Source organism: Trichosurus vulpecula, chromosome 2 (assembly GCF_011100635.1).
Source record: "Trichosurus vulpecula isolate mTriVul1 chromosome 2, mTriVul1.pri, whole genome shotgun sequence".
Classification (NCBI taxonomy): Eukaryota; Metazoa; Chordata; class Mammalia; order Diprotodontia; family Phalangeridae; genus Trichosurus; species Trichosurus vulpecula.
This window is the reverse complement of record NC_050574.1, coordinates 109,806,976-109,822,448: the sequence shown is the minus strand read 5'-3', so window position 1 is coordinate 109,822,448 and position 15,473 is coordinate 109,806,976. Positions and strand designations below refer to the sequence as shown.

At 40.4% G+C, this 15,473-nt stretch overlaps 1 protein-coding gene across 1 annotated transcript in view; it reads right to left on the bottom strand.

Moving 5' to 3' along the window:
• LOC118836710 (disks large homolog 2-like) overlaps positions 1-15,473 on the bottom strand; it is a 302,319-nt gene that overhangs the window by 115,123 nt on the left and 171,723 nt on the right. Inside the window, exon 4 of the mRNA XM_036743918.1 lies at positions 2,196-2,205. Within this exon, the coding sequence (XP_036599813.1) occupies positions 2,196-2,205 (10 nt within the window). The remainder of the gene's footprint in view (positions 1-2,195; positions 2,206-15,473) is intronic.

Genomic DNA, 15,473 nt, shown 5'->3' with positions numbered 1-15,473 from the left:
AGCAATGTTGTGTGAAAAATAATGATAATGATAGCAATTTCACCAATATCAGTTGGAGTCTGAACTAGTTGCCAAGACAGTTCCCACCCATCGACCCAGGCCATCTTGCTGTCTTTGCTATCTACCCTGGGGCTCCTCTACTTCTCCCCACCTAGAACAGTATCTTTTGGACTCGACCTTCAAAAATCACGCCCCTAGTTTCTGGAACAATTAATACTCTCAGCTTTTGAACTCTCACCCTAATTCTGAGAGCAGCTAGTCAATCACAAGCATATTTATTCAACCCATGATACCCAGCCCTTGTCTTATCATATCTACTTTGTTCTTTCTTTCCACATTCCTTTTCCTGCACTGAGGAAAATAATAAAGTGCATACAATGCCCATGAACCTATTCACCATTTCTGTGGTTCCTCAATCAAAATTTATCTTCTTTACCTTCCCCTACGTGTGTTGTCTCCAGATACCAGAATAGAAGTTCCCAAAGAGCAGGACCTGTTTCGTTTTGTGTTTTTATTGCCAGTGCTTAGTATAGTGGCTAACATATATTAAGTATTTATCAAATGTTCTTTTACTCATTCATTCATTCATTTATGTAGGGCATAATAATTAAGAACCTCTGACTATATGATTAGTCCTGGATTCAATGCCCAATTGTGCCACTATAAAGTGATAGACCACAAATTCATTAGTAAGTCAGAAAATAAGTACTGAATGGGGAGTTACACAGTATCTAATGATTTACTAGGGAAATTTAAAAAAAGGAAGGAACCTCCTCCTTCTTTTTTGTTTCTAAGTAGGTTGTGACCATCTCTTAAGGCCTAGATCAACTTCCCCATTAAGTCCACTTCATCCCACCACATCCCACCCATCTGCTCCTCTTCTCAATTCACTTAGTCCTCATTGGACAATTGAAATAAGAAAAAAAACACACTAGAGTTGGGGGCCAAAAGACTTGGGTTCTAGTCCCAAATCTCACTCGTATTAACTCCATGACTTTGGCTTAGTCACATGGCTGTTCTGGTCCTCAGTTCCTTTACCTATAAAATGGGAATAATATTTAGTAGCTTACATTCCCCTCCTGCCCCATTAGGGCTGCTGTGAAGATAAAAATGATGGATGTGAAAACAGGGTTTAACTTCTACATTCCGAAAACCTATGAAAGGTATTAATATTAATCATATTATTCTTCTTACCCATCATACACTGATATTTAAGGATCCATGATTTCATTAGCATGAGTCATCCTTCTTTTGGGTCAGAACAAAGCTGCCTCTGCTTTCATAGGTGGTTTCATAAATGGCTGTGTCCATATCAATTTATCATATGGTGGGGAGACTTCTTACACTTTGTTAGATGGATTCATCAGCATCTATTACCAAGCCTAGTTGTGTGTGTGTGTGTGTGTGTGTGTGTGTGTGTGTGTGTGTGTGTGTGTATTTTGGTCTGGACTTATGAGTTCATCCATGCTGGGAGCCTTCTAGTGAGGCACCCCTCTCAATCAATACACATGGGCTATACATCCATAACCTTTATCTCAGAATATTGCCTGGGGAGCTGAGTTAAATGACTTGTTCAGGGTCATATAGGCAGTATATATCAAAGGTAGTATTTGAACTCATAACAGCTTGATGATCATGCCAGGTTTCTAGGAGACTGATTGAGTGGTGGACTTGAACTCAGAAAGAAAAGGGTTCAAATCCTGTCTCTGATGCTTACTAGCAATATGACCCTGGACAAATAACTTCAACATTGTTCCTCAAGCAACTCACTGGGACCTATTCATTAAGTGATATACATAGTTTGGTGATGTACATTGGTGGAGGGAGATGTCATACTGGGAATTACTTATGATGTGACAGTCACAAGTTCCTTCATGTCTGTCTGTCTGTCTATCTATCTACCTATTTGTTATTTCTGTCAACTTATTGGTTTCCTTTTCTTTCATCAAGAGCTACTCTCAAAGGGAAGTTGCCATGTTTTATACTCATTTGTATCCACCTATGACTTAGCACATAGATGCTCAATAAATACTCATTAATTTACTGAAAAGGATTGTAAAAACTAATGGGAAAGGGCAACTAGGTGGCACCATGAGTAGAGTACCAGCCCTGGAGTCAGGAGGACCTGAGTTCAAATTCGGCCTCAGAAGCTTGACACACTTACTAGCTGTGTGACCTTGGGCAAGTCACTTAACCCAAATTGCCCTGCCTTCCTCCCTACAAAAAACAAACAAACAAAAAAAAAACTAATAGGAAAGACAAAGCTGACTGCCGATATAATCTAAGAGAACATGAGATTACAGGTATATTAAATAGAATCTAGCTTTGTGTTGAGAGGGAGAAGTGGGCTAGGATTGTGCTCTCAGTTTAAAGAATTCCAGAATCACAAATGTAAGGGTTGGCAGGGACCTGAGAGGCCACTGAGAATGGGAAAAGATTCAATAAGGAGGTGTGGCTTAGTGATTGTTGGGTATAATGGATGAGGACAAAGGAGTTTTCCACACATATAATAGGAGAGTCTAGGAAAAGCTTAGATATAGGAGAGTGAACTCCAGATACTAAGGATGAAGATGTGTCAGGGATGGGACAAAGGCTTACGGCCCTGCTACAGCTCCAAACAATGTACGTGATGGTATTAGTAATTCAGCAGCTTTGAAAAGGATGATGAAAAGTTGATTTGAGCTCAAGGTTAATGAGAAGTCATTGGAGAGATGGAAATAGCAGGGTGTTATGGTTGAGTCCTTGTTAACACTACGTTCATTTGTACCAAGGTCCAGTGAAGCAGCAGAGTTTAAAATTGCTCCAGGCAAGGACTCTGCAGTTTTACATTTACTCGGGGAGAGGTTGGAAATGTGAACTCTTCAATGCTGCTTCTGTCCTGCCAGAGGGACCTTCATCTAAAGAGTGTGAATAAGAGACAGTGCAGGGATACCCATGTCATCTGGACATATCCAATATGCCGAGATGGTCGAGCATCCCTGGGGAATCCCAGCCTGTTCATCAGTCTTCCCTGGTGTGTAACTTTTCAGTCTCTGGCAAATTTCCAGATTGTGCAGACTGTGGTTATGTGGAAGGTGGCAACTCAGCACTGGTATATAAAAACAGGTACAGAAAGCCCTGATTTATCCCAAGATTTTATAGATATGAAGCCTTGACATGTCTGGAAGGCAGCTGCCCTGGTATGGCCTCCTTAATCTCTTTTTGGAAGCCACTGAAGAACAACACTGTTGTTTATTCATCTCAGTTTTGTCTGAGTCTTTGTGATACCTTTTGGGGTTTTCTTGGCAAAGATGCTAGAGTGTTTTGCCATTTCCTTCTCCAGATCATTTTACAGAGGAGGAAACTGAGGAAAACAGACTTGCCCAGTGTCGTACAGCTAGTAAATGTCTGAGGCCGGATTTGAACAATGGCCTTCATCACCCCAGGCCTGGTGCTCTATCCATTAAGCCATCTAGCTGCAAACTGCTCTGAATTTTCTGTAAAAGAGGTTAGGGAGTGTTGGAAGCTGTGTTTTTGGAGAACTAAGACAAAGGTGTTTGTGTGTGTGTGTGTGTGTGTGTGTGTGAAATCTACTGCCTGCACATAGTGTATTTATTACTACAGCAGACCAAGTTTGGGAAACCACTTCGTTCCCAAGGATGTTACGAACAGATGTTTTATTATCCTGATCACACATGACAAGTCAGTAAAAAGACCCTTCTGTATTTGGTGGCACCCTGCATAAAATAATCCAAAAGAATGTTTTCACCATATGGTTGAATCTTCACATGGCTATAAATTGTGCATTATAGAGACAAACTGGGTTAATATTTAGTTCCCCTCTCAGGATTCCAAGAATGATATCCAGCCTCCTAGACTAATTCATTATTTCCCTAATGCTGTAATTTAAAGGTAACTCTTATTTCTTAGTTCAAGCTGCTTTTATTTAATATCTTCCCCCCCTCCCCTATATTTTTTTCCTTAAAGAGAAAAGGGTGCAACGCCGATTGTGAAGTTTAGACACATTCTTTTGGAGATAGAAGCAAGTTTACTGAGGTCAACTATTAATCTGTCTGGTCTTCCCAATGGTAATATTGGGATCACTCTGTCTATACTGTCACCTCAATTATCCAAACTATCAAAGGGGAAAAGTCCCCAGACTCATAGAATGATAGTGCTAAAAGGAATATCAGGAGTTACCTCTTGGGCAAACTCTTCATTTTCTAGGTGAGGAAAATCAGGCCCAGAGATGTTATGTGACTTCCCTCTGGTTGAACAGGCAGTGCATGGCAAAGCAGTACTCCAGGCCAAGGAGTCCCAAAACAAGTTTCCTCTCCAAGAGATGAACCTGGTGCAGAAATCTGGTGGAATGGCTAGGGTGCTGGGCTTGGACTCAGCAAATCCTAGGTTCAAATCCTACTTCAGAAACTTACCTGGCTCCATGACCTTGGGAAAGCCATTTAAACCTCTCTGTGTCTGTTTCCTTTACTGCCAAATGAGGGGGGAATGGACTTGATGGTCTCTAAGGTCCTTTATAATTTCAAACTATGACCTGTCATGTCCCTGGCCTGGTTCAAGCCAACTGAAGTCCTCCTGAACTGGTCAAGCTTCTGCTTAACCATCATATAGCCCAGCCAAACTCTTAGTCCATTCTTCCCCCAAAATAGGAATTCTTGCCCCATGCCATATATAACCACTTTCTCAGCCTGAATTTCTGCTCTTCTCCTCCTCCCCCCCGCCCTCTCCTCCTCTTTCTCCTCCTTCTTTTCCTTACTCCATGTTACTGGATATATTGGGAAGGCAAACCACCGTGGTAGATACAGTCACATTGGCCTCCTGCCCTTCACCATATGCAAAATTCCATCTCTCACTTCCTTGCCTTTGTATAAACTGTCCTTCATGCCTGGAATGCCTATATCTCTGACTCCTAGTGTCTCTAAACACAGCCCAGGTGGCACCTCCTACGGGAAGCATAGCCCATTGCCCCCAAGTCTCAGTTGCTCAACCCTCACCCCTACCAAAAAATACATTGTGCTTACATATGTATATGTATATGTATATGTATATGTATATGTATATGTATATGTATATGTGTATGTGTATGTGTATATGTATATGTATATATACATGTTTGTAATGTTTTATATGTATATCACATATATGTATGCATGTGTATGTATGTGCATGTATATATACATAGTTATATAGTTATAGTTATCTGTATGCATATAGAGTATACAGTAGTCCCTTCAGTAGAACTCTTTGGAGCAACTAGGTGGCACAACGAACAGACCACTGGGTGTGGAATCAAGAAGAATCGTCTTCCTGAGCTCAAATTCAGCCTCAGACACTCACTGTATGACCCTGGGCAAATCACTTGACTCTGCCTCAGTTTCCTCATCTGTTAAATGAACAGAAGGAAATGGCCAACCACTCCAGTATCTTTGCCAGAAAGTCCCAAATGGGGTCACAAATAGTCATACAGGAGGAAAACAACTGAACCACAAGAATAACAACAGAACTCCTTGAGAGAAAGTGCTGTTTCTTGTTTGTCCATGTACTCCTAGGATCCAGCAGCGTATCTGATGCACAGAAAGTACTTATGAAATGCTCGTGGAACAGAAGTTAACCACTTCCCCCTGTCAGGGTGCAGGCGTAGGGGCCAATGGACAGCACTTTGCAGTGATAGTATCCACTTTAGGTCCCTGCAGCTAGAATCAGGTTATGGTTTCAGGGGATACAGAATGTGTCCTATGCTTCTAGCTGCTCTGTATTCTCTCTCAAAGCTCAAAGAATACCCCTGAACGTCTGCTCCCCACACAGCTCACCAAACTGGCTGTACTAGGTCTTTCCTCACCTTCACCCTCCCAACTCATCCCCACTTCAAAATGTTCTCTCTTCCCTCCCTCACCTTTCTATTGGTTGAAATAGTAACTAAAAAAAGTATGCATATAGCAGATAGCGTAGCTATGATTTACAGCCAGTTCACATTAAAAAAAAAAGTTGTTAAAAGTAATGCTGGTGACAAATTCAACTGGAGTCGACAAGTGAGCTGTCACTACGGAGAAAGATAATGGGACCTTAGAATTACGTTGTCCAAACCAAGGTGGGTGGTGGGTCATCCTACAGCTGCATCAGGTGACATCTCATTTATATTGCTCCTGTCTGAGCCTCACAACCTAAGAGGCTTATGATTCACAGAATGATGATTGCGATGGTGAAGGGACTCGAATCAGGTAGTGTGTGGAATGGTTGGAGAACCTCAGCTGGGTGTGGAGAACCTTGGAAGGTGGAGGTTGGGAGGAGGTATGATGAAACCTGTTAGCTTTCTTCAAGTGTCTGAAAGGTTTGTATGTGGAAGAGGGATCATATGTATATGGGGGAGAAGGTGATTTGCACTAGGACCAATGTGTTGTAGTTATAGGCAAATGGCTTTCAACTTAATATAAGGAAGAACTTTGTAATAACTAGGGCCTCTCAAGAAATGGAATAAGCTGCATTGGTAAGTGTTGAGCTACCTGTCAATAAAAGCACTCAAAGAGAGACTGGAAGGAGAATGTCAAGGATGTCCCAGAAGTGATCCCACACCGGGTAAAGGGTTGGATTCAATGACTGCCAGTGTCCTACTGAACCAGAGGTTCCCAAACTTATTTGGCCTACCATCCTCTTTCGAAAAAAATATTACTCAACACCTCCCCTGGAAATCTACTTTCTTTAACCATTTAATGTTTTTTTTTTTAATTTGTGTCATTTCAAAAAACATGCAAAATATTTTTTAAATGACACATCTTAAATTTAATAATTCATTGTAAATTTGTGAGTTTTTTCCTGCATTGAAATTTTGATGATACAATAGTATGTCATGAAACCATATAGTATTGTATTGTAAACACATCATTGCACACATATATTCCTGCTGATGCATGCTGGACTTCCTGATGATGCACGACATATTTGCCTGCTAGCACTTGCTTGTTAAGACCTGTTGGTCTACTTGATCACTGATCAGTTATATTATAAAAAAATTATAATTTGTAATAACCATTATAACTTGTTACAACCATTATAACTTGCATTTTCTGTGTTTATTTGGAAAATAATGTAATCACTGTGACTTTAACTCTGTTACACAACAGATAAAACATGTACAAATGGTTTTTCAAAATTTTCTTCTCTTCTTCCCTTATGCTTCCACCACTCCCTTATTTTTATTTAATGCCCCCAATTGCAACTTCCCCTGGTCCTTCTAGGGCCCGGCAGAGGGAGGTATTGCCCACTTTGGGAACCTATGCATTAAACCTTAAAGGATTATATAAATTTGACCTAGTGAGGCTTACAATGAATATGAGATGATACCAGGTACATGAAAGTGCGTTAAAAACTATAAACCACCATACAGGTGGAAAATGATATTATTTATTATAAGCATTTTTAGCCATGGTCTTCAGAATCCCAGAACAATCAAGCTTAACATTATGCAGGGCATTCATAAGCTGTTCTTTATTCCTCAAAAGGGCAGCCAAAGCCTTATGGAAATATAGGTCACTAAGTCAAAGAATTTCCCAAGAATATTTCAATGATGTCCTACGAATGGTGCATAAGATTGTGGCCAGTTCACCTTCCCCAGCTGATGACTTGATAGGGCTGTCAAGTGGGAAGGCAGCGCTATCAAGTACACACTTCTATTTCTGTCAAAACAGCTTCTTTTGGAGGTAATGGATCACAATGGCAGAGCCACAGAAGCACAGATATAAATGTGCTTAGAGAGATGCTTGTTAAGTAACACCAGGGGGAATTTAACTTTGAATCATGCTTAATATTTTTAAATGATGATAAACAGTTCTCACAAAATATTTTGTCACTTGTATATTTTATCATTGAGTACAGGCATAGTAAAATATGTTGTCATGGCTGGGGAATGCAATCATTCAATTTAATAAATGGCCAATATGAGAAGCTAAGCTTTTGATTTTGACACAGGAAGTAATCTCTCCCTCTTGGAATCCCCACTGTTTTGCTTGTACCTCCCCTTCTCACTTACCATATTACATTCTGTATTTGCAGCTTGTTACTCTTACTAGTCTATAAATTCCTTGAAGGTAGGTATACTGCCTCATTTGTCTCCGAAGCAATTAATCAGCCAACAAGAATTTATTAAATTCATCTACGTTGTGATGTTATATTAGGTGCTAAGGATACGCAAAAAATCAATTAAATGGTTCTTGTTCTCAAGGGGCTTACATTCTACGCTGGGAGACAATCCCTTCACATGCCCACAACAATGCCTAGCATGAAAATAGGTAATTATAATATGTTTGTTGAATTTTGGTGCATTTATTGAAAAGAACCAAAACAGTAGAATATAAGCTCCCTAAGGGTAGAAACTGTTTCTGTTTTATCTTTGCATCTACAGCATCTTTCTCAGTGTCTTGTAAATAATAACCACTTAATAAATGCTTGTTGAATTACATTAATAGCAAAATTACTGACTTGAATAGAAAAGATACTGTGGATTCTTTTACTGAATTTGATACAATGCCAAGTATTTACTTCACAGGCGTGTTCTAAAGTTACTATGCATATCTTGTCATGACCTGTGAAGCAGACCAAGAGCATAGTCAAGTTAACTACGCTGCACAGACAACTAGGTGGTATTGTTACTGTTTTTCATCTTCTGTTTTAGAAAAGGACCAATGGCATCATGGGGTGAAGTCTTGACTTGTGCGTGAATTGGATTTAAGTGAGGTAGAGTTGCACAAAGTCATCAGCCTGACTCTCTTTTAAGAGTCATTGAAGTCCAGCGGCAAGACAAAACTCAAGAAGATTTGCAATGGCCTATAATGCAGGAGATGACCTTGGCATCTTTAATGTCTGATGAAGCTCTAAGTATTCCACAGCTCCTGCTTCAGCCACCTTCATGGAACCCATTGTTTTCATCCCCCCATTCCACCAGGAGGAGTCTTCACATGTTTGGGGTAGATATCCCCTCAACTCACAGATAGATCTGAAGCCCGTTGGTTACCATCATCCTGGTTTAGCCCGTCTACTGAGGCAGTTTTACCAGAGTGTGGCCTGTGCATGCTACAGCTTCTTGGAGCCACAGGTGAGAGTTGGGTGCCAGGTGGACACCAAAGGTGGATGAGCAGCTCTGAAAAGGGCTCAGCAATTCCTTACCCCAGAGGTGCCAGTCCACCTTGAACATGGGGTAGCATAGTAGAGAGAGTGCAAGCTGTAGAGTCAGAGAGAATCTTCAGACACATGCTAAGAGCATAACCCTGGGCAAGTTACTTAGCATTTGTCAGCCTCAATTACTCCATTTGTAAAATGGTTATAATAGTGCTTCCTTTGCAGGGTTGTTGTGAAGATCAAATGTGACAACACTTTGGAAGTACTTTGCAGACCTTCAAGCACTAAAAAGACGTGAGCTATTTATTTATTATTGTTTTTGTAGAAGCAATGATAGTAATAATTGCCCTTATTACTATTATTATTTATAAGGTTATAATAACTTCTTTGTACCTCATTGCTGCATCCTCTTGGATTTGCTCCCTGGGTCTAAGTAGAACATATCTGAGCTCACTTTCATATGAAAACCCTTCAAATATCTGAAGACAGTAGCCACGTTAATTAATCAATCAATAAAGATTTATTAGGTGCTTTCCATGTGCCAGGCACTATGCTAGGTGCTGGGGATAAAAATCCAATAAATGAAATCATCTATACTATCTAAATTCTTCTTTACTCCAGGTTAAACACCCTCAAGTTCCTTAGTGGAGCACATTTTTAAAAAGGTCCAAGAACGTTATAGGTTAACCTTTTCTCAATGATCTTTAAGGTTTTTGCCAGCTCTAAATCCTAGAAGCCAAAGCAATGACTAGGAACTTGGGTGCCTAGAGAAAGTAACATGAAACATCCCCCAAATAACTTTCTAGAGACAAGATCATTAGGTAAAGGAGCAAACCCCAGGATTTAAGGACACATGGTGAGAGATACACAGAAGGTTATTGCTGGGGAGAAAGCTATGGGGGATGCTGGGGGTGGGAGGTAAGGGTAGGTCAGATAGAAGTTCCTATAAGGTATAACTTCTGGGGAAGGAAGTATGCCATCTGGTAGCTTCCTTTTTCAACAAATCTCTCTCAACCTCTCCCTCTCCTTTTCTCTTTCTTTCTCTCACATTTTGCCAAAACAAGACAGCATGACTTAATGGGTAGAGGGCCAGCTTTGGAGTAAGGAAGAGCTAGGCTTAATTATCACTTCTGGTGGTTCCTGCCTGTGTAACTACAGTTAGGTTCTAGTTAGCATAAATAAGAAATTCCCTGAAATAGTCAAGTTATTCTAATTCCTACTGTATTTTTCCATTGAGCTGGAACAAATTACCATATTTTTACATAATTATAACTTCAGATAGTGTGAATTCAAAATATGAGGATGCTTCAGGGGACTCACTGTTCACACTAATTGAGACCTAGCTGCATAGGCAAGTCAGGCAGCCTCTCAGTTGTTATTCAGTCATGTCTGACTCTCCATGATCCCATTTGGGGTTTTCTTGGCTGAGATAGTGGAGTGGTTTGCCATTTCCTTCTCCAGCTCATTTTACAGGTGAGGAAACTGAAGCAAACAAGGTTAAGTGACTTGACCAGGGTCACATAGCTAGTAGGTGTCTGAGTTCAAATTTGAACTCAGGTCCTCTTAGTGCTCTCAGGCAACTAAGACTACGTTACAAATGAATTGCTAATCTGTATCAACGAAAGGAGTTCATAAACTGGGAGTTCCATATACGGCTGTAACCATGGGTCTGAACCAAAAATAAATTATTCCTAACTAGGCATTAAATCTAATTGTTTTTAGATGTGGAAGGAGTTCAACTACTATTAACACCCTCTGCTTTAGGGCAAAGTTCAGGTTGCCTAGTTGTACTTCTGGCTAGGGTATCAGCATGTTCTCTATGGCTTCTATTTACAACATGATTCTTCAGAGACTTAACACTGCTGGGAATTGAATGAAATATGTGCAGCCAAGACCCTACTTCCTTCCCAGCACATTAAAAATTTCCTCCTAAACAAATAAACGCATCTATTATCTGTTTCCCATAAACCTCCCTTTCTACTAACAACATTTTTAGTATTCTAATGATTACAGGCACATCCTGAGATCTTTTTACCTGCTGGTTTGGTGTTTAGGTTTAATAGACCTTATTAAGGATTTCAAGCAATTTGAGTATGTCATCCCTTGCCTTGGAATAACAATTTCACTCCATAAAAAAACCTCCATGATGTCTGTCTTCCTTGTCCTGTGTAGTGTGAACAACAGAACTGTCTGATTCACAATGTGCAATGTAGATCCTGGTTTAGCAGGTATAAATATGGACAGCAAAAGAGAGAAATAGTATGTTTCTGATATCTGGTGATGAATCTACCAAGCTACCTCCCCCCATTTTGATTTGGCTGGGTTTCAGTTCAGAACTGGAAGGGACCTCAGAGTTCACCTGATTCAACCCTCTTGTTACACAGATGAGGAAGCTGAGGCCAAAAATGATTATATGACCAAGATCACATAGGAAGGAGTGAGCCAAGATTCCATCCAGAGTCCTCTGATTCCAAATCCAATGTCCCTTGGCACAACTGTGTATTGCCAAGGTTCAAAGGTAATGCTATTAAAATGCAGACTGACTGGGAATATTTTTTAGACTTGAAGAGAAACACAGATTTCTCTTCCACATGGTTAAAAATGTTAACTATTTCCTGTTTGAATTTATAACATTTCTGTTTTAGAGACTTTGGAGAAAACAAAAACCAATAATGAGCCCATAGTACTTTATAAATGCCTTATGTAGAAACCTCACTGATCAAAACAAAGGCAAGAGCAAGGCCACAAGATAGAATGTTCTTTGCATGGCTGTTTTGCAGTTGTTGCAATGGAGTGAGGTTGATTTCAGCTTGATATAAAGAAAAAGAAACAGCACTAACCATTAGAGCTGCCCCAAAGCAGAGTGGGATGCCCTGTATGGTAATGAGTCCCCCATCACTGGGAAAATTTAAGGATAAGCTGAATGATTTGTTAATGATATTGTATATGGGATTTGTGGCTCCTGGGGTTATTGCATTAGATTCAATTTTGATTCAGTTCAACTTAACACACATTAGTTATGAGCACTTTGAGGATACCAGAGCAACTGAGAAATGAGGATAGAAAGTGGCAGTTGTAAAAACTGGCCCTCGGAACTACACCTGTCTGTCTGTCTGTCTGTCTGTCTGTCTGTCTCTCTCTCTCTCTCTCTCTCTCTCTCTCTCTCACTCTCTCTCTGAAGCTACCTTCAGGCAACAGATAAAAATGAGGCAGAAGGAGAACTTTAGGCCGTTGTTTATTACAGACTGGACCTACACACTTTTAATTTTTATAGCTATTTATTGAGATGAATGTAGTAAGGCAGGTAAGACTTCTGCAACTGGGTGTGTAGGGGTGCAGGGGGAGAGGGTCCCTTGTTCCTGGGTGGCTTTCCTTGTGAATTTCCATGTTCCCCATGTCATGACATTGGAGATATCTTTATGGAGGCTAAAGTGTGAGCTCTTGAATTCTGGAAAACAGAAAACATGGACGTTTTGGCAGTGATGGAGTTGTGTCACAAGGTTGGTGACCATAGCATCCTTGATAACAATTTCTAGGGTATTCCTTCTTTCATGCTGGCCCACATCACAGGCTGTGGCCAACAGGCAGAAGCCACAGAATCCTGACATTAAGTCATTATTCTAAGCAAGGTATAATCTTTGATTTCCTCTGGGATCCCTTCTGTTTCTTAATGTCATTGGTTCAAAGGGCATTCAGTGAAGGTTTTTGGAATCAGGACTGACTTAATCAGCCTTGTGAATTATTAAGATTACCTCATCAGTGCTAGGAAGGGTGGGCTAGATAGGAAAAGAGGCTAGAATCAGAGGGGTCAATTAGGTGGTTATTATAATAGTCCATGTGAGGACCGGATGGTTAGTGAGTGTGGGAGTAAAAAAAGGAAGAAAAAGATGAAAGGAGTGTGCTGAAGAGAGATGACATGATTTGGTGACTACTAAGACATGTGGAGGCTGAGGAAAAGGAAATAGGCCTAATGCTATCTCAAAACTGTGAAGCCTGGTGACTGGGAGGAGGATATAATATTATCAAAGCAAATAGAAATACTAGAAGGACTGGCAAGCTTTGGAAGGACTCTGATACACCAGTTTTAGACATGTTGAGTTGAGGTGGTGGTAGGTCAGGTAGGTCAGGATATCTTCAGTCTGTTGGAAATACTGGACTGAAGTACTGTGGAGAGGTGCAGGTTTCAGATATAGTTTGGAAATTTTACTGTAAATTCGGAGATGGAAACTGAGGCCTTGGAATGCATGAAATTACCAAGGAGTGGAGCATATACTTCACTCCTTACAAACAACAGATAAGCTCCCTTGTTCCCTAGCACAGTGCTGGGCTGACAGTCAGAACATACCAGTTCAAATCTAGTCATAGACAATTACTAGCTGGGTAACCCTGGGAAAGTCACTTCCTCTTTGTCTGCCTCAGTTTCCCCAAATGCAAAATGGAGATAACAAAAGTACCTATCTTCCAGGATTGTTGTGAGGATCAAATGAGATATTTATAAAATGCTTAGCAAAGTGCCTGAAACACAGTAGGCTTTTAATTAATGCTTAGTCCTCCTCTTCCTTCCCCTTTTTGTTACTATTTAAACAAATTCTTTGCCTCCTTCAAAGTTTGACACAAGTTTCACCTCCTTTTTGTTCAGTCATTTTTCAGTTGTGTCTGACTCTTCATGACCCCATTTGGGGTTTTCTTGGCAGAGATACTGGAATGGTTTGCCATTTCCTTCTCCAGCTCATTTTCCATATAAGGAACTGAGGCAAACAGGGTTAAATGATTTGCCCAGGGTCACACAGATAGTAAGTGTGTGAGGCCAGATTTGAACTTATAAAGATGAGTCTTCCTGATTCCAAGCCCAGTGTTCCATCCAGTGTGCCACCTAGCTGTCCAATTTTCACCTCCTACAGGAAGCTTAATTTGACCCCCTCAGATGCTAGTATTCTACTCCCCCAGGAAATCACTTTGTGTCCATGCTGAGATTAAAGAGCTAGCTAGCGTTTGTCAAAACCCCTGTTACTGCAAATGCATTGAAAATTGGTCTGATGAAGAGGAAGAAGCAATGGAATCTGTCAGAAGATCTGGCTTCTAGGCCTAGTTCTCCTATATTTTAGGAGATGACTCCTTTTACCTCTCTGAGCTTCAGTCTCCTGATCTGTAAAACGGACTCATGTCATACGTCCACTTTATAGGGGTAGTGGTGAAGGAAATGCTTTATAAACTCTAATATACTATATACTTTTAAGCTATGGCACATGGGTCAATTTCTTTTAGCTCACAGATCAATGACAATTTCTACGTTTCCCTGTAAAGAACCAAAATCTGTGCCAAGAAAGGATGGAAAATCGACCTCCACTTCCCTGTATGTGACTGATTTGATATTAAGAGTCAGTCTTGGTTTGCTTATGAATTAAGGGCTGGCAGAAGTTGCCTCAGTGGAATGAGTTGTTTCCTGAGATAGTAAAGTCCCCATTACCAGAGATAACAAAGTAAAAGCTAGATGATTACTTCTTGAGGGGCTTTAGGGAGAGGGGGGATTCCTGCTTACAAGAGAATTGGACAAGCTGCTCTGATCCCTTCCAGATCTGAGATTCTGTCACAATTGATCTGACTGAGTATATTACCAATCTATATTATTTAGTTTCATCTGGCCCTTCACTATAACAAGGCAATCTTTTTACTCCTGCCTGAGTTCTTATCCCAGTTAACATGGAGGCTATTCCAAACCTTCCAAAGTCTTCTCTCCTCATTTCCCCTCTCAGCTGACTTTACATTTTATTTTACTGAGAAAATTGAGGCTATTAGTCTAAAGCTTCTTCTCCCTTTTGTTTCTTTCATGAACCACTGACATCATCTTCCACTTTCTCCTTATTTCATATAGTCTATGATCTTGTAGTAGGTATTGTCCTTGTCAAGACCAATCCCTTTAAAAGTATCCTTGATCCCTCTTCTCTTCTCTAGCAGATTTCTTCCTTAACCATCCCTGTCTCTATCCCTCTCTCTAAGCCTGTTTTTGTCTCCTTAATTTTCAGTCTCTCCCTATTTACTTGTTCCTTCTCTTCTTTCTCCATGCATGTGCAGGTCTTACCCATCTATACAAATCTACCATTAGACTTTTGCCATCACCACATGCTATCATCCTAGAGCTCTCTTCCCTTTCTCAGCAAAAAATCTAGAAAAATACTTTCCATGCTCATCACCTCCTCTTCTACTCATCAACATTTTTCAGTCTACTCCCTGAATTCATCAATTAAATAAGACTGCCTTCTACAGTTACCAGTGATTTTTAATTGCCAGATTGAATGGTCTTTTCTCAGTCTTCATCTTTCTTGACAGCGTGACTGTCTGTTGACCACTCTCTCCTCCCTAAGATGCTC